General features: G+C 38.6%; 1 protein-coding gene across 2 annotated transcripts; it reads left to right on the top strand.

Moving 5' to 3' along the window:
- Window positions 1–2,037: 2,037 nt before the first annotated feature.
- Window positions 2,038–18,909, top strand: ccdc14 (coiled-coil domain containing 14). Of its 2 annotated transcripts, none has more exons than XM_061715985.1 (12): window positions 2,038–2,245; window positions 3,485–3,522; window positions 3,743–3,803; window positions 4,122–4,194; window positions 5,191–5,286; window positions 5,411–5,500; window positions 8,742–9,146; window positions 11,308–11,443; window positions 12,523–12,593; window positions 12,666–12,809; window positions 15,247–15,349; window positions 18,341–18,909. In XM_061715985.1, the coding sequence occupies exons 1-12, from the start codon at window positions 2,222–2,224 to the stop codon at window positions 18,840–18,842; spliced, it is 1,743 nt and encodes a 580-aa protein (XP_061571969.1). In that variant the 5' UTR covers window positions 2,038–2,221; the 3' UTR covers window positions 18,843–18,909. The 2 variants fall into 2 exon arrangements, with proteins under 2 accessions (XP_061571969.1, XP_061571967.1); XM_061715983.1 differs by having other exon boundaries at window positions 12,463–12,593.
- The last annotated feature ends 114 nt before the right edge of the window (window positions 18,910–19,023 follow it).

The following is a 19,023-nucleotide window of genomic DNA, read 5'->3' as shown; positions in this document are numbered from 1 at the left end:
TTTTTTCTCAACATTTCGACTTTTTTCTCGAGATTGTACTTCAACATTAATCTTGACATTTCAACTTTTTTCATGAAATTTTGACTATTTCCTTGACATTTTGACTTTTCTCGAAATATCAACTTTTTGCTCGACATTTAGACTTTTTTCCTCAACATTTCAACTTTTTTCTTGAAATTTGGACTTTTTTTCGACTTCTCGACATTTAGACTTTTTTCTCGATTGTACTTCAACATTAATCTCGACATTTAGACTTTTTTCATGAAATTTTGACTATTTCCTTGACATTTAGACTTTTTTTCTCAACATTTTGACTTTTCTCAAAGTGCATAATGAAAAAAACATCTTCCCCCAGTTATAACTAATATAGAAACATGCAGCATGTGTTGTCTTCATTCTAAGGCTTATACAAGACTCAGTCATTTTTTGCGGCTCCAGACATATTTGTTTTTTGTGTTTTTGGTCCAATATGGCTCTTTCAACATTTTGGGTTGCCGACCCCTGTTCTAGTGACTTGATGTTCTGGTCCTGGTGTCAAAAAGGGATAAATGAGGAAGTGTAAGGAGTTGCAGAAGAGGTTCCTCCCACGGACGGGTGTTTAGGGTCATGTAAAGCCTGACCAGACCTGAGCGGTGACTGACAACCGTCTCAAATCAACTGCAGTTGTTCCAGATGTTCTGATGGACGTCGTCACAGGACTAATGTTGGACACTGACGACAGTTTTCTGTTAAATAAAGGTGGTTTGTCCAACTGTTTATTGGATGGTTCCCCATTAGCTGCTGCCTTGGCGACCACTAATCTTCCTGGGATCCATGAAGTACATAAAATATTACATAAATGATAACATCTAAGACATAAATAGTCATACATTCCTAGAATAACTACACTTACAATAAAAACACTACATGTGTACACACCAGTTATATATGAATAATATATAACTATAATTATACTAATACACTATAATAGCACTAATAATACCATACATTAGTAATATATTTCGTTATAATTCTAATTTCAATATCTATACATCTGTGATTTAAAGACAAATCCTCAGTTGAGTAAATCAAATATTGGGAGTACCTCATAGGATGGGTATATAAGTATTAAAAGAGGACATTTTATTACAATTTTAATGATTTTAGATGAGTTTTGATAATAGTAATATTCAGTGCCTGAATGTAATTTCCCGAATTATTACATCAAACGGATTCACGTTGTTCACAGAAACTTTATAACTTTGTGACATAATTCTGTCCTTTTACGTGTAGGATAATTTTAATAATTTTATTAAAAATTATAATTTTATTCCCTGACGCCCCGGTCTAACCTCACCCCTCATTGCAATACATTAATTACCAATTCTAACTCTAATAATTATTCCTGGCATTATGATATGTTTCAGAGTGTATTATTATATTAAGTTATGAAATCTCATGGGATGTTAAACTATAGTATTATATTGTTATATATTATAGTATGGTGATATCATTTTGTTATATGTTATAGTTATGTTATATGTTATAATGTTATATTGTTATATTTTATAAAAATGATGTTATATTAGGATATTACTATATTATTATGCTATATTTATATTATATCGTGCTACACCACTCTATATGATAATTATGTATTTGTTTACTTATTTACTCTGGAATAAATATTCTCAATTGTATCTACTTTCATCTTATTTACACACACAGACACACACACACACACACACACACACACACACACACACACACACACACACACACACACACACACAGACAGACACACACACAGACACACAGACACACACAAACAAACTGATCGTCTTTTGTCGTTGTTTGCACTGTATGTTAATAAATAAATTACAAAAAAGAAATATATATATATAATTTTATTAAAATTATAGATGCATGTTTAAGATTATAGATGTAAGTGGTTAGAAGACGATGTAACGACAGAAAGAAGTTTGTGTAAACTAGTTTTCTGTCAAACTGTTTGTTTTTGATTTCAATAAAGTTTTTTTTGAAAGTGTTTGACGCGTGTGACGTCACGCGGAAGTGGGATTTCAAAAACCCAAAACAGTCGAATTTGCTGCAAAGTGTTTATTAAAGTGTTTAACTGAAACCCAAATGGAAACGTGGACCTGAGAGCGGGACCGGTTCTCCACGTGAAACCGCAGCGACACAAACACACGAGGTTTTATTTAACGGTTATTTAACCTCAGAGATGAACGGGAGAGTCAACAGGAAGGTAAAACTCGTTTAAAACTCACTTTTTGTTGTCGCTGAGTAACTTAAAACATATTTGTAGCGAGACTTCCAACCGTAACTAATTCCTACAAGGTGTGAGTTAGCGAAGGGGTGTTTAAGGCATTTAATTATGTGATTATTTTCCCTGATAACCTCATTATTTTGTAGGTTTTTTTAATCTTCACTATTTCTGTGTTTTAAATAAGGAGAAAAAAAGATGTATAATTGTAAAATAGTCTGGTACTACATATGGAGGATTTTTTGTGCCAAAATTAAATAAATACATCATGAATTAATTAAAATGGGAATGAAATATATCATTAATTAATTAAATGCAGTTTTACATTTCATGATTAACACGCAACACGAAATCATTAATTAAATGTGTCATTAATTAATTAAATTCTGAAATAATAGATACTTGAAATGAATGGTATTTTAATTAATTAATGACATATTTAAATCTAATTTTAATTAATGACACACATTTAATTAATTAATTAATTAATTAATTAATTAATTATATATTTAATTCCCATTTTAATTAATTAATTATGTATTATTTATTTAATTTTGGCACAAAAAATCCTCCATAACTAACAACAATAAGACAATTTGAAAAGAAAATAAATAAATAAAATTAAATAAATAAAAATAAAAGAAATACATAAAAGAAACATAACCTTGGTGTGACAGACTTTATAATATTTCGCATAAAATTAAAATTATTTTTGTGAAAGCTTAATGGTTGAAAATCTCAGAATGGATATCCATCATTGATATACATTTCTCATTTGTGATCAATTTAAGAGACTTGAGATAATAATTAACGTCAATCAAAAACAACTTAGATAATGGAGAAGAGTTTTGGAATTAACATTTATGGATGTGAAATTTTCCTAATAAAATATAAAGACAGTAGTGATTGATTGACAATAGTGCATACCTTTTTTTTTTTTTTTTGAATTCAAAATAAGTGATAATGTTCTTCCCTTCAATGTTGATCTTATGTGTTGTTTTACATAGTATATAGCTCTCAAGTTCTTTCTAAAATATGCTGCTATAAGAGCAACCATAAAACAAGTGAGTTTCAGGTTCAGTTTTGCAGAAGGTACATTTGTTATCGATGTCAAGGAATTTTGAGATACATGTGTTAGATATATATAGGTTCATGTTATGTAGTATTTTTAAATGTAGTTCTCTGGTACTACAGAGGGTTTCAGGTGTGTTGTGACTGCAGGTGGTGACGTCAGGGAGGCTGGCGGGGACGCTGAGTCCGTGAGTAACAACCTTTTATCATTTTTAGAGTATTTTATTTTCAGCATTTTTCAAGGTATACATGAAAACACAAACACAGAACTTCAACCCGCCCATCAACAACGGTGAACAATTGGTGAAATTTCATGCGCGAGGGCCCGTTCATCGCTGCTTGCAGCTTTAATTGTTCTCTATACCGTCATTGAGGTCCAGCCTCACTCTTCTGCTTGTCTGTTGTCAGAGAGAGTCCAGCTCTGCCCCAGCCGGTTTATTCCCTCTACTCTACAGACTCAGAGGACCAGGTGAGGAAATAAACCATTTAATGTTTGTGCAAAGACATACCTGGACTAATGTACCTAACCTGAAAGTAATGCGATATTATATATAATAATTAATAATCTTATATATAACACTGACATGATTGTCTAGTCTGCCATTTCCTTTGAAAAGTTATTTTATACTTAGATTATTTGGATCCACCTCAAATGTGGTGCACTTAAATAAAGTAAACAGTGACAGATGTTTAGAAGAAACAGTTTATTTTTAATTTTAACTAGATATGTTTTCTGCAGTTTAATTAAACTCCCGTTTGAACGGCTAAAGCTGCGTTTTAACTGCAGGTCACGACGCTCCACAAGGATCTGGACCAGTGTGCTGACGTGCTAAGTGGAATCCTGCAGACGGAGCAGGCAGGTCAGATGCAAATATATAAAGAATATCTATTGCAGTAGTTCAAACATTAAGAATGTTGTGTACACATAAGTTCATATAAAAATTTTAAATTGAGTTTTTTGTCAAGATGAATTGGCACTAGCCTTAAAAAAGGTCATGTGGTTCAACCATGATTCATATTAAAATAAATTAATTTCCTTAACATCTTGACATCTTTTTTTTTCAGTATTATACAAAAATGGTTGTTTTTTTTAATGGTCGCGCCACATGATATTTCATAAAATGAATCATCAGTCAAACTTTGTTTGTATATTATGATGGAAATATAAATATAACTGTGTATAAATCTTATACACTACAAGACATTTCAGAAATCATGCCAGATAGAAGATTGATTTAAAAACATTTAGAGTGATTTCATAAAAAAAGTTTTCAGAACAAGAGTCGTGGTCGGACGCTCGCACCACATGACATTTTGACGCTTAAAACAACAACAAAATCCCAAATATCTAGTATTTTTTGTAAAATTCCAGTGAGTCCATATGTGGGACAGGTCGGTCATATATATGGTATTTTTTTATCCAGTTAAACCTTTATCTCTGTGTGACTATTGGAAGTTCAGCAGCAGGGCGACCCCCTCAGATCCTGCACTCGTGTGCAGAATATGAGGGTTTTATTGACTTTTCTTTATTTATTATTGCTTTTGTGAGTTCTAAGTTATTTCTGTGGGTTATTTTCTTTATTTAACGGGAAGGTACCAACAAATCAGATGTTGTTATCTCAGTTTCCGCCACACTTCTAATTCTCAAGCTGTTATTTACTGGATTCAGTCTTTCGTTTACCTTTTTTATTATTGAATGCTCAGGTCAATATTTCCCACTGAAACAACGTTAAAATTTTTAAACAATTTAGTTCTGTTGGGATGATGGATTTATAACATTTTGGGTTTCAAAGAAGAATGTATTTTATCTTTTCCAACCATCTCCATCAGGAACACGATGTGTGTTTGTGTTTCAGCTTCACGTCGTCCTCCCAGAGCTCTGGGGGGCGGGGCCACGGCCGGCCAATCACAGCCGGGCAGGAAGACCCCGAAGAGGCCGCAGACAAAACCAGGTACGAGTGGGTTCGGGTCAAAGGGCCACCATATCAAGAGCTGATTAATGTTTTCAATCATTTATATGTTGAGCTTTGCTTATTTCTGCGTGTGTGTTTGTGTGTGTGTGTGTGTGTGTAAAAGTCTCCCTAGGCCCTGCCAGAGCGGTCAAGGGTGGAGTGGTGAAATCCAGATCCTCAAAGGTGATGACGAGGAAACTAGCTTCAAAAACAGGTAGATAAAGGTGTTTTATTTCAATGAAATCATTTATATTCCTATAAACTCTCAGTCAAAGATTCCAACTCTGGGAATTCTCTGGCTCTTTCGTCCAATAAATAGATGGTCTGCATTGACGTCACTTCCCCACTGGACCAGCCCCCTTACTGCACTGAGTGGCAAAAACAGCTGCAACTAGTGGAGTAGACGGGATAACAGCCGATTATCAGCTTAAATTAAAGGCAGTTGGACTTGACAGTGACCTGGGGCCTCATTTAAAATGGAGTGCGTAGGATTCATACTAAAAGTGCACGTACTCTCAAAAGCCGAAAATGCCGTGCGCAAAAAAAAATCCGGATCAATAAAACCATGTGCACGCAGACTTCCACGCAGTCCAGCTGGAAGGTTGCGTAGCTGAATCCGCCTCCTATCACGCCCAGAAATGCATATGGATGAGCCTGCTGAGCATGCGCAGTGGCTTTCTGCAGCCTGTTTGGCGCAGATCCATGGTTTGGCGTCAGAATGAATGAGAAGTAGCAGCCACCGTGACACTGACTTTCACGGAGACCTAGATATGATGTGGAGGACAGGAAAACCACATTATTTGGTGGTCACAGTAAAAGTTAGAATAAGTATATAAATAGTAGGCTATACAATAAAATAAAGCGAGTGAGTGGCAGCACGCCGTTGTTGCGCTAAACGCCGTGAGTTCCCCGGCGCAACAGGGGGACACACGTCCCCCCGTCTTTTCAAAATGATGTATTTGTCCCCCCCACTTTTTACAGTTTAAAAACTAACGGTAGGATCAGCAAATCATCAAGACACTCGGGACGGCGGCCCCCGCTCCCCCCCCTCCCTCCTGTCTCCCCTCAGAGCTGCTCTAGGCTGATTTATGGTTCCGCGTCACACCAATGCAGAGCCTACGGCGTAGGGTACGCGGCGACGCGCAACCTACGCCGGACCCTACGGCGTAGGCTCTGCGTTGGTGTGACGCAGAACCATAATTCCGGCTGTAACAACATGAGCGCACGTACCCGTGCATGACAGGCAGACACACACGGGGAGAAGGGACTATTTCTTTAATTTTTATTTTTTTTAAAACTTTATCCCATGAACGCAATTGTTATATAGTCCAACTTTCCTTATTTTAATCAGAACACTTTCTTTTTTCCTCTTCAGCGTGGAGTAGTGGGCTCGGGGCGGCAGCCATCCCCCTCCGCCCCCCCCGCCGCCTGCTCCGTTATCAGCACTATTTTATTATAAGTCTGATAGGCCTATATGTTGTGATATGTGATGACATTATTAAGAGTATGACATGAATCTGGCTTCATTTCACCACCTCACAGCCTGCGTCGCCAGTTCCCCGTGTCTTAAGTAAATTCTTACGGGAGGGTCCTAGTTGCCGTAAAGATACGCAGATTTTTCGGTTAGTTTTTTCTTTTTAGATCCGAGACTTTGCGTAGATGGCGGCTTCCGCAACTTTCAGGCGATTTTTCTGCGCAAGCAAGCTTTATAGATGAGGCCCCTGTACAGTTACCCCAAGAACCAGTGGTCCATGGACATTAATATTTGGTATAGTTACCAAGAACCAGTGGTCCATGGACATTAATATTTGGTACAGTTACCAAGAACCAGTGGTCCATGGACATTAATATTTGGTACAGTTACCAAGAACCAGTGGTCCATGGACATTAATATTTGGTACAGTTACCAAGAACCAGTGGTCCATGGACATTAATATTTGGTACAGTTACCCCAAGAACCAGTGGTCCATGGACATTAATATTTGGTACAGTTACCAAGAACCAGTGGTCCATGGACATTAATATTTGGTACAGTTACCCCAAGAACCAGTGGTCCATGGACATTAATATTTGGTACAGTTACCCCAAGAACCAGTGGTCCATGGACATTAATATTTGGTACAGTTACCAAGAACCAGTGGTCCATGGACATTAATATTTGGTACAGTTACCCCAAGAACCAGTGGTCCATGGACATTAATATTTGGTACAGTTACCAAGAACCAGTGGTCCATGGACATTAATATTTGGTACAGTTACCAAGAACCAGTGGTCCATGGACATTAATATTTGGTACAGTTACCAAGAACCAGTGGTCCATGGACATTAATATTTGGTACAGTTACCAAGAACCAGTGGTCCATGACATTAATATTTGGTACAGTTACCAAGAACCAGTGGTTCATGGACATTAATATTTGGTACAGTTACCAAGAACCAGTGGTCCATGGACATTAATATTTGGTACAGTTACCAAGAACCAGTGGTTCATGGACATTAATATTTGGTACAGTTACCAAGAACCAGTGGTCCATGGACATTAATATTTGGTACAGTTACCAAGAACCAGTGGTACATGGACATTAATATTTGGTACGAAGCAAATCTTGAAGGCAGACAAAAGTCTTGACGCTCGGTCCGACTTCAAGGCAGGATTTGTTGTAGAAATTAAAGTGATGAGGACACTGAACTTTATGATTTGACCGTTTAACGTTAGCTACCCAAAAATCCAACATTACCTGATACAAAATGGGAACCGCAAATCCACGTTTCGGTGCCTGGAATCCAGTTGTTTCTGTGAATTGCAGCGATCCATTTGTCTCTCTTAAGCTTATTATTCAGTCTGTAAAACGATAACTCAGATTTCTTGCTAAATCTATGAGTATAGTTCAGCGGTCGGCAACCCAAAATGTTTTAGAGCCATATTGGACCAAAAACACAAAAAACAAATATGTCTGGAGCCGCAAAAAAATAAAAAATCTTGTATAAACCTTAGAATGAAGGCAACACATGCTGCATGTTTCTATATTGGTTATAACTGGGTCCTCGGCTGCAAATGTAACATACTAATGTCTTTCCACATGACTCTTTTTGTTAAGCGAATCTATGGAGGAGTATTAGGGCCAGGCAGGAGAAAAATAAAAATAATATTTTAGAGGAGAAAGATTTTTTTTTTCATTATGCACTTCGAGAAAAAAGTCCAAATTTCGAGAAAATGTTGAGATTAAAAAGGAAAAAAGGAAAAGAAGAAAAAAAGGAAAAAAAAGGTCAAACATTTTTGAAAAATTTCCAGGAGCCACTAGGGCGGTGCTAAAGAGCCGCACCTTTTTATTTAAAACAAAACTTCTTTCTTATTATTTCTTTCTGTTTTGAAAGCTAGAACCAGAGGTATTTCAACGTTGACCACCGTTGGTCCAGTAACCTCATTTCTCCTCTTCTGTCCTCCGTGTTTCCAGAGCAGCAGAGTTCTGCGTCAGACCGGCCCGGCCCAGCGGTGAAGGTCCCCCCCCTCCAGAGACGAGCCTTTAATCCCCCGTCAGACTCTGTTCCCCCCCACCGGTCCTCCGTCAGCAGGACCGCCACCCCTCGGCCCGTGAAGCCGCCGGGCTCCGGCCCGGGCCCGGACACCAGGAACCAGTGTGACGGGGAGGAAGAGCTGGTTCCGGTGAAAGACACCAACGTCCAGCGTTCTGCTACGCCAGTCCCAGTCCCAGTCCCGGCCCCGGGCCCTGAACCGGGCCCTGAACCGGGCCCTGAACCGGCCCCGGGACTCCTCGGTGGGGGCCGGGCCGACACGGAGGCCAAGGCGGAGACGGTCCGGTTCCTGCTGGAGGAGCTGAAGACTCTGATCACCGTGAGAGGTAATCGGACCTCCTTCATCCCTGTAGCACCCTATTAGGGCTGTTCGATTTTGCCCAAAAATAAAATCTCGATTTTTTTTTTTTTTTTTTCTCTCAAAATCCGATTTTCGATTACGATTACGATTATTTTGTGAATTGACAAAAGGCAAAGAAATTATTTCAAATATGCTGTTTTTTTATTGAACATTTGCCCCATTGGGCTTTAAGTGCAAACTTTGCTCTTATTAAACCAAAAATGAATGAATAAAGTGCAAAACTCTGTAAAATAAGTTGAAAAAAAGTTTTAAAAAATATAATAAAATATAAAGTTTTATCTCTGAAAAAAAAAATCAGCAAATCAGCACTTGCAAACATACAGTAAGTTATATTTCCAATTAAATAAAACAAGACATTTTCTAATTAAACTAAACTGGGTCTTTGCATGCTAAATAATAATCAACCCATGAAGGAGGTAGAGGTGTGTAATGGGGAACTTGTCGCAGGTATTGAGAGGTATTTCCATCAATCATTAATATGTGTGCAGACAAGGTGTAAAAAAAAATTTAAAAAAAAGTGAAAAATCGATTTTACGATTTTCATGTTTTAACATCGTTCTAATTACATAATCGCGATTACGATTTAAAATCGATTAATCGAACAGCCCTAGGCCCACCTGTGCCCCATCAACCTGAGTGGCTGCACACAGACATTCTTTGACAACATCACAGAATATATATGAAAGCGCTAAAGACAGTAACAAAATGGGGCCAGTGGGGTCTAGAAAGTTGAATAAAACTGATAGATGAAAAATAACAAATACATTGACAGTTGAGACATCCTGCGTACCCCGGATTCTCTTCAGTTGGAAAGGAACCTTGCAATAGGTAGCCATCTCCTCACAAAAATATCAGACCTTAATTGTAATCGAGCAGTTAAAGCCTCCATTCCATACACCTCCCTTAGCTTCTGTTTCCACTGTGCCACTGTAGTGGCTGTGTGTTCAACCACTTTATTGTCACCATTTTCCTAGCAGTCATCAAAAGTATATGTAACAAGTGTTCTTGGTCGCTTGTGTACAAGCCTTCGGGAGTCAGATCAAAAAGAAACTGACTGGGGGTGAATAATAGTGATGCACCGAAATGAAAATTTGTGGCTGAAACCGAAAATAATAATAAACACTTGGCCGAATACCGAACAATACCGAACATGGTTCTTCAGCAGTTTTTCATTTATTTTGCCAATTTTTTCACCATTGCATAAATCAAATACATTTGATTTAGGCTTTTCAAAGAAAAAAATCTTTTACAAAATTACAAGGTAGAAAATATTTATTGAACATAAAAAAATGAAATTTGTTGAATTTCCCAGCATTATGTTGTTTTGGTTCCACCTCCTGGTGAATGTTAGGTAAAATTCTTATGGGGTTACTTTTTGGTTGGCCAACGATTTATGTTTGTGGTGCAACAGTTACGGGACGGAGCGGCCAGTCTATTTCCTTATTTTACAACGCCGTTATTAATTGTTCGTTTTTTTTCCCACTTATTCCACCGAACACCGAAAGTATTTTTTTTGCCATTTTCGGCCGAACAATTTCGGTTACTGAACAATCGGTGCATCACTAGTGAATAATATATTAATTCCCTTAATTTTATTTATCTCATTCCTTACCCCCTTCCAAAAAGGCAATATCATCGGGCAATCCCAAAATATATGTGAGTGGTCTCCAATCCCTCCACATTGTCTCCAGCAGTATATCGCCGCCGGGTTATTTGCAAATTTAGAGACCACAGATGGCGTCCTGAAGAACCTATTCTTCATCTTCCAGTCAAACTCCTTCCACATGTTGCTATTGATTCCTTTATGACATCCGATGCACATTGTCTCCCCCTCCCCATCTTCAATTATGATATTTAACTCTAACTCCCATTTGTTTTTAATGTAAAAAGTGTTGTCTGATGTATCCATTAGCAGATTTCTGTATATGTGGGAAACTAGCTTCTTACTGGGTATTTTATGTTTAGTTAAATTAATAAAGTAAAGATTTTACCTCTTCTCATAATTTTATTTCATTTTATTTGTAATTTACTGTTTAATTGTGTCTTGCCGCTTTTAATGTTGATGTAAAGCACTTTGAATGACCTTGTGTTGAATTGTGCTGTACAAATAAACTGTGTTTGAGCAGGCAGTGCAGCAGAGCGGCTGCTGGGTCTCCTGGAGCAGACCGTGTCGTCCCTGCAGGCGAGTGCCGGAGCTCCCGCCGTCCGGCCTGAGAACCCAGACGTGTCGTCGCTGCAGGACTGGAGCGCTCCCCTCCCCAGGTAACGTGGTCGTTGACAGGGCTGGGGATCCATTCAAATGTCAACAATCGATTCGATTCCGATTTTTTAAGATTCAGAATCGATTATCAAGATTTGATTCAATCCGATTCGATTTGATATCGATTTGTGTTAGTGTTATTAAAACTGTTTTTTGAGCTGTTGCATGAATGATATGACTGTAGTTCTGCAACATATTACTACTAGTATTATATTGAGATTCAACAGCAAGTATTGCAGCTAATGATGCTGTAAGGACCAATCAGCTCCCAGAATGCTGATAGAACTGAAACAGAAACATTGTGGGGCAGAATTACCAAACAGATCCAGGGAGGAAACAGAGACGGATGAAATCGCTTTTATTTTTTAACACATTCCGTTGGAATTTTTCCCATTTTCGGTCTTTTTCGGTTTTTAATTTTTGAGAATTTGAGAAACCCCAAGACAGTATATACAGTGATGAAATATAGACAATTTATGCAATTATAACTGAAAACTTTAATGTTTACAAATTGATCTTCAGACATACAAATTGCTTTTTAGTAATTAATGAGAATCGATTTAGAATGGGGAAAATTGATTTTCTTTTTCTTCTTTTTGATTTTTTTTTTTTTTATTCGCCTTATTTTATCATTTAGCTCTTAAACAGAGCAGTTCTCTTGGAGGCAGCAAACAGAGGATGTATGAAATTTGGTTTTATTTTTTCCCATTTTTGAGAAATTGGTTTTTAGCATTTTTTGCAAATATAACCCCAAGACAGTATATAAAGCAAAGAAATGTAGACAATTTATGTAATTATAACTGAAAAAATGTTTTCACACCTTTAAAAATGCAAGGCAAAAACATGGCACCAGTTATTCTCGTGTCCAACAAAATATTCCTTTTTTGGGCAAAAACAAAAAAATACCAAAAGTTGTAATGTAATGATGAAAAAAAATTTGATCTTTAGACATATGAATCGATTTTTAGGAGTTAATATGAGAATCGATTTAGAATTAGGAAATCGATTTTTTCCAACACAGGCTTCAGGCCCGGGGGGTTTTACTAACCTCTGGTGACGACCGTGTCCATCTGTGTCCCAGGTCGGGAGGGATTCAGGACGAGTCAGCGAGAGAGAGGGAAGTGGACGAGAACCCGGAGACACTTTCAGAAGGTGTGTGTGTGTGTGTGTGTGTGTGTGTGTGTGTGTTATTAGTCCCCGTACTGACCCCTGCCCCCCCCCCAGTGCTCGGCCTCCAGGACCAGCTCGGGGCTGCTCAGGCCCGACTGCAGAACCTCCAGGAGGACTTTGCCGGTCTACGGGAATCCCTGCAGGACTCCCGGAGCCGCCTGAGGGACGCCGAGGCCCAGAACGCTCTGCTGAAGACAGGTACGACCCGGGACCGGGACCGCTCACTAGGAGGGGCAAAAACAGCTGCAACTAGTGGAGAAGACGGGATAACAGCCGATTATCAGCTTAAATTAAAGGCAGTTGGACTTGACAGTGACCCGTACAGTTACCCCAAGAACCAGTGGTCCATTGACATTAATATTTGGTACAGTTACCAAGAACCAGTGGTCCATGGACATTAATATTTGGTACAGTTACCAAGAACCAGTGGTCCATGGACATTAATATTTGGTACAGTTACCAAGAACCAGTGGTCCATGGACATTAATATTTGGTACAGTTACCAAGACCCAGTGGTCCATGGACATTAATATTTGGTACAGTTACCCCAAGAACCAGTGGTCCATGGACATTAATATTTGGTACAGTTACCAAGAACCAGTGGTTCATGGACATTAATATTTGGTACAGTTACCAAGAACCAGTGGTCCATGGACATTAATATTTGGTACAGTTACCCCAAGAACCAGTGGTCCATGGACATTAATATTTGGTACAGTTACCAAGAACCAGTGGTCCATGGACATTAATATTTGGTACAGTTACCCCAAGAACCAGTGGTTCATGGACATTAATATTTGGTACAGTTACCAAGAACCAGTGGTCCATGGACATTAATATTTGGTACAGTTACCCCAAGAACCAGTGGTCCATGGACATTAATATTTGGTACAGTTACCAAGAACCAGTGGTCCATGGACATTAATATTTGGTACAGTTACCAAGAACCAGTGGTTCATGGACATTAATATTTGGTACAGTTACCTGAAGAACCAGTGGTCCATGGACATTAATATTTGGTACAGTTACCAAGAACCAGTGGTCCATGGACATTAATATTTGGTACAGTTACCCCAAGAACCAGTGGTCCATGGACATTAATATTTGGTACAGTTACCAAGAACCAGTGGTCCATGGACATTAATATTTGGTACAGTTACCAAGAACCAGTGGTTCATGGACATTAATATTTGGTACAGTTACCAAGAACCAGTGGTCCATGGACATTAATATTTGGTACAGTTACCCCAAGAACCAGTGGTTCATGGACATTAATATTTGGTACAGTTACCAAGAACCAGTGGTCCATGGACATTAATATTTGGTACAGTTACCCCAAGAACCAGTGGTCCATGGACATTAATATTTGGTACAGTTACCAAGAACCAGTGGTCCATGGACATTAATATTTGGTACAGTTACCAAGAACCAGTGGTTCATGGACATTAATATTTGGTACAGTTACCAAGAACCAGTGGTCCATGGACATTAATATTTGGTACAGTTACCCCAAGAACCAGTGGTCCATGGACATTAATATTTGGTACAGTTACCAAGAACCAGTGGTCCATGGACATTAATATTTGGTACAGTTACCCCAAGAACCAGTGGTTCATGGACATTAATATTTGGTACAGTTACCAAGAACCAGTGGTCCATGGACATTAATATTTGGTACAGTTACCCCAAGAACCAGTGGTCCATGGACATTAATATTTGGTACAGTTACCAAGAACCAGTGGTCCATGGACATTAATATTTGGTACAGTTACCAAGAACCAGTGGTCCATGGACATTAATATTTGGTACAGTTACCTGAAGAACCAGTGGTTCATGGACATTAATATTTGGTACAGTTACCAAGAACCAGTGGTCCATGGACATTAATATTTGGTACAGTTACCAAGAACCAGTGGTCCATGGACATTAATATTTGGTACAGTTACCTGAAGAACCAGTGGTTCATGGACATTAATATTTGGTACAGTTACCTGAAGAACCAGTGGTCCATGGACATTAATATTTGGTACAGTTACCTGAAGAACCAGTGGTCCATGGACATTAATATTTGGCCACAAATCCAGTTTCCTGATATTTATATGTACTTAATTTCTACACCGGGGAAATACACGAAGCAAAGCTTGAAGGCTTACAAAAGTCTTGACGCTTGGTCCGACTTCAAGGCAGGATTTGTTGGTGAAATTAAAGTGATGAGGACACCGAACTTTATGATTTGACCGTTTAACGTAAGTTATCCAAAAATCCAACATTACCTGATACAAAATGGGAACCACAAATCCACGTTTCGGTGCCTGGAATCCAGTTGTTTCTGTGAATTACAGCGATCCATTTGTCTCTCTTAAGCTTATTTTTCAGCAGTCTGTAAAACAATAACTCCGATTTCTTACTAAATCTATGAGTACAGTCGATCACAACAGCTCTTTTCCTTTTTAGATGTTTTCCAGTTGCTCAAACTGAAAGTTTACGCTGCCACTCAGTCTTTCTGACACTCAGTCTTTCTGACACTCGGTCTTTCTGACACTCAGTCTTTCTGTCACTCAGTCTAACTCTAAATTGAGTAGCCTAACATCCTAGCAGTTGTCCGTCCACCAGCCGACTCTCGTTGCTTGTGCAGATCTGCAGGACACCAGGAAGCGGCTGCAGGACTCCGAGCAGGAGAGACGGGAGCTCGCTCATCTGGCCCAGCGGCGGCTGGAGGAGACGGCAGATCTCAGACGGTAGGAGGAGGTTTTTTATTTTGTTTTTCACAGTTTTAAAGGTATACAAGAAAATATCAAAGATAAATACTATACTGTGCAGGAAGAGGCAAAAAAGCCAATGGGTTTATTTGAAGCCTCCACCAAAGTTATTAAAATTTTACATGTTATAAAGAACACAAGATTAACATACAAAAACAAAAAGTCTAACTACACAAAAGTGATGGCAAACTAATAATGCAATATATAAATAATAATAATAATAAAGAATAAAGACAAAAATAAGTATGTGTGAGTGTGCATGGGATATTGTTTTTACAACTTGTATTTACTCCTGCGCAAATAAGACTAATGGTAGAAATGATCATGTAGTGCTGGAGATAACCAAAACAATCCTTCAGTTTGTGATACAAGCATGACATTTGGTACACACATTAGTCAAAGGCATTCCAAAAATAATTGGAAGTGGAGCCATCGTGAATTTTCAACATGGCGCCCATGGCAGCCATTTTTCAAAATGGCCGCCAGAAACAAGTGTTTTCTAATGAGCGATTAGTTGAAATGAGTTGCCAGTTTGCCCTGGCTCTTTTTTCTTATTTTTTCCATATTTTTTTCCTCTTCTTTTTCATCTTTTTTTCCCTCTTTTCCCTTGGCTCCACGTCCATATCTTTTGGGGATAAAGAAAAAAAGAGGAAAAAAATTAAAAAAAAATATGGAAAAAATAGGAAAAAAGAGAAAGAAAGAGGAGAAAGAGAAGATAAAAAAAGGAAAAAAAGGAAAAAAATATGGAAAAAAGATGGAAAAAAGGAGAAAAAGATGAAAAAATAGAAGATGGGAAAAAAAGAAAAAAGAGGAAAAAAAAAAGTGTGTAGACTCATTAGAAAACAGTTGTGTCCATGTTGAAAATTCACGATGGCTCCACGTCCATATCTTTTGGGGAAACCTTTGGCTACTTGTCTACCAACTTTCATGCTTGTATCACAAACTGAACATTTCCTATACATTTTATAGCTAAACAGCTGGACTAATGTCAATATGAGTGAAACACAAAAAAAAAAAAACATGGATACATGTACTACAAAACATTGGGAGAACAGTTACAAAACAGCAGTCAAGTTCCTTCAAACGTCTTTTATAACATTTCAAAGAGGAAGAGTCTTTGCCAGGTGGGAAAAATCATTCCACAATTTAGTCCCTAAATCTCACTGAAAATTGACGTCTGTAAGTGATAAATTTAGGAGGATGAAGATCTGAGGATTGTTGAGTTGAATAAGAATGAACCTGTGAATCTGATTTAAAGTAAGTCTTGAACTGCCCAGGAATATTCCCTTCACTTGAATTTATCTTATAAATAAAAACGCATATCTGAAAAATATTGATATCATAAATAGTAAGAATGTGGAGTTTGTGAAATAAAGGAGTAGATGAAGCGTGTGACTGTGATCGGGTTACAATCCTAACAAAACGTTTCTGTAGGAACAGAAAAAAAGAGTTGTAGGAAAAGTATTTGCCCAAACTATATTACAATATAGAGATAAGGATAAAATAAAATATAATAAAGTGTAAGGAGACAACTCGTCGTGACAAGATGACTAAAACGCCTTATAATGCCAATTGATTTTTTTTTTTTTTTTTCTTTTTTGGTAACCCAGTCAATTTGTTCTCTCCAACTCAAACTCTCATCATTTTTTATTTTTTTTTTTGCCACTAAAAATAATGAAATTAGATTTCTTTATATTCAAGGATAGTTTATTTAATCTGAACCACATAGCATAGACAGTTAAACCAGCATTGGCATCCTTAATCAGTGAGCCCGAGTTCCCCCGGAGGTCCTGGTTCAGGATTTTATTTATCCTTTATTTATCCAGGAAAGTCCCAGATAGATACAATATCTCTTCTGCCAGGGAGTCCTGGTCAAGATGGCAGCAGAAAAATAAATTCAAGGACAAGTAACTTTACAAAAAAAAATAAAAACATATCAAAACAAGAAACAAACAAACATAAAACATACAAGGATCAGAAAGATAAAAAGAATTCATGACAAATAATGACACTTGATGAAAAACATTGTTCTGTGAAAAATGATTTTAACATATGTTTGAACATGTTAAGAGAAGGTAAATATTTCAAGTTGAGTATGTGTTGTAGCTCATTCCAAGCTTGCGGTGCATAAAAGGAAAAGGCCGATTTATGGAGGAGAATTTTCTCTGAGGATCTGGTGCAGGGCTCGGCAACCCGCGGCTCTAGAGCCGCATGCGGCTCTTTAGCGCCGCCCTGGTGGCTCCTGGAGCTTTTTCAAAAATGTTTGACCTTTTTTCTTCTTTTTTTTTCTTCTTTTCCGTTTTTCCTTTTTTTACTCTTTTTTTTCTTCCTTTTTTCTTTTTTCCCCTTTTTTTTTCTTTTTTTCTCTTTTTATTTCTTCTTTTCTTTTTTCTTTTTTTTTCCTTTTTTTCCTCTTTTTCTTCTTTTTTCCTTTTTTAATTTCGAAATTTTGACTTTTTTCTCAACATTTCAACTTTTTTCTCGAAATTTTGACTTTTTTCTCGAAGTGCATTAATGAAAAAAAAATCTTCCCCCAGTTCTAACTAATATAGAAACATGCAGCATGTGTTTCCTTCATTCTAAGGCTGATACAAGACTTTTTATTTTTTGCAGCTCCAGACATATTTGTTTTTTGTGTATTTGGTCCAATATGGCTCTAAAACATTTTGGGTTGCCGACCCCTGATCTAGTGTTATAGCTACTAGAGTAATATTTTAATAAATTGCATATGTACAGCGGTAGTTTACCAAGTAATGCTTTTGCAATAAATATTAACATATGTGATTTTCTCCTTAGACTCAGTGAAGTCCATTCAACCATTTGATACAAATTGCAGTGACGTGTCCGTGCACGTGAACCAGTTACAAACCGCAAGGCAGCATGATGGACGACATCCAGTTTTTTCAAAAGAAATGGGAAAGGAAAGGAAGAAAAGGATCTGGGTCACGTGTCTCGTATCGTCTGTTTCAGGCTCCTCCAGACCCGACGCTCATCGTTCCAGCGGGAGGCTGAGGACGACCCGCCGTCGGCAGGAAACCAGCAACCCTCGGCCCACATCACCCAGTACCTGCTGTCCCTGGGCCCAAAGGAGGACGTGGAGCTTCCCAAACGGCCCTCTGGCCAGGATCTGGGTCTGCAGGGGTCCCGGGTGCAGGATCTGGGTCTGCAGGGGTCCCTGGTGCAGGACCTGGGTCTGCTGGGGTCCCGGGTGCAGGATCTGGGTCTGCAGGGGTCCCGGGTGCAGGATCTGGGTCTGCAGGGGTCCCGGGTGCAGGATCTGGGTCTGCAGGGGTCCCGGGTGCAGGATCTGGGTCTGCAGGGGTCCCGGGAGTCGCTCTGCTCCCACTGGTCCATGAGAACCGGGTCCACCTTCAACACCAGAGACGAGGCGGCGTTCCAGGACGGACTGGAGGCCCTGGACGCCAGCATCGCCAGCCTGCAGAAAACCCTGCAGCTGGACCTGAGGAAATGACCCGGTCCAGCCCCCCCGACCCCCCGGCTGCTTTTTATCATCATTATTCTCAGGCCTGTTTGCTCTACAGTATTGTCTTTTATTTAAAGTGAAATATGAAATAAAACTGTTGTCTTCTCTTCTCAAATGTCTCTCAGCTGTCCAGCCTGCAGCATTTCTACTACTACTTGTGTGCAGCACA

The sequence above is a fragment of the Cololabis saira genome, chromosome 24, assembly GCF_033807715.1.
Source record: "Cololabis saira isolate AMF1-May2022 chromosome 24, fColSai1.1, whole genome shotgun sequence".
NCBI lineage: Eukaryota > Metazoa > Chordata > Actinopteri > Beloniformes > Belonidae > Cololabis > Cololabis saira.
This window is presented reverse-complemented; position numbering and strand designations above follow the sequence as displayed.

Excerpts from the sequence above, each read along its gene's own strand:
- ccdc14 (XM_061715983.1), top strand. The coding sequence starts at position 2,222 with ATGAACGGGAGAGTCAACAGGAAG. Across the intron at positions 4,195-5,190 it reads CCTGCAGACGGAGCAGGCAG|CTTCACGTCGTCCTCCCAGA; the intron begins GTCAGATGCAAA and ends TTTGTGTTTCAG. Across the intron at positions 15,350-18,340 it reads GAGACGGCAGATCTCAGACG|GCTCCTCCAGACCCGACGCT; the intron begins GTAGGAGGAGGT and ends CGTCTGTTTCAG.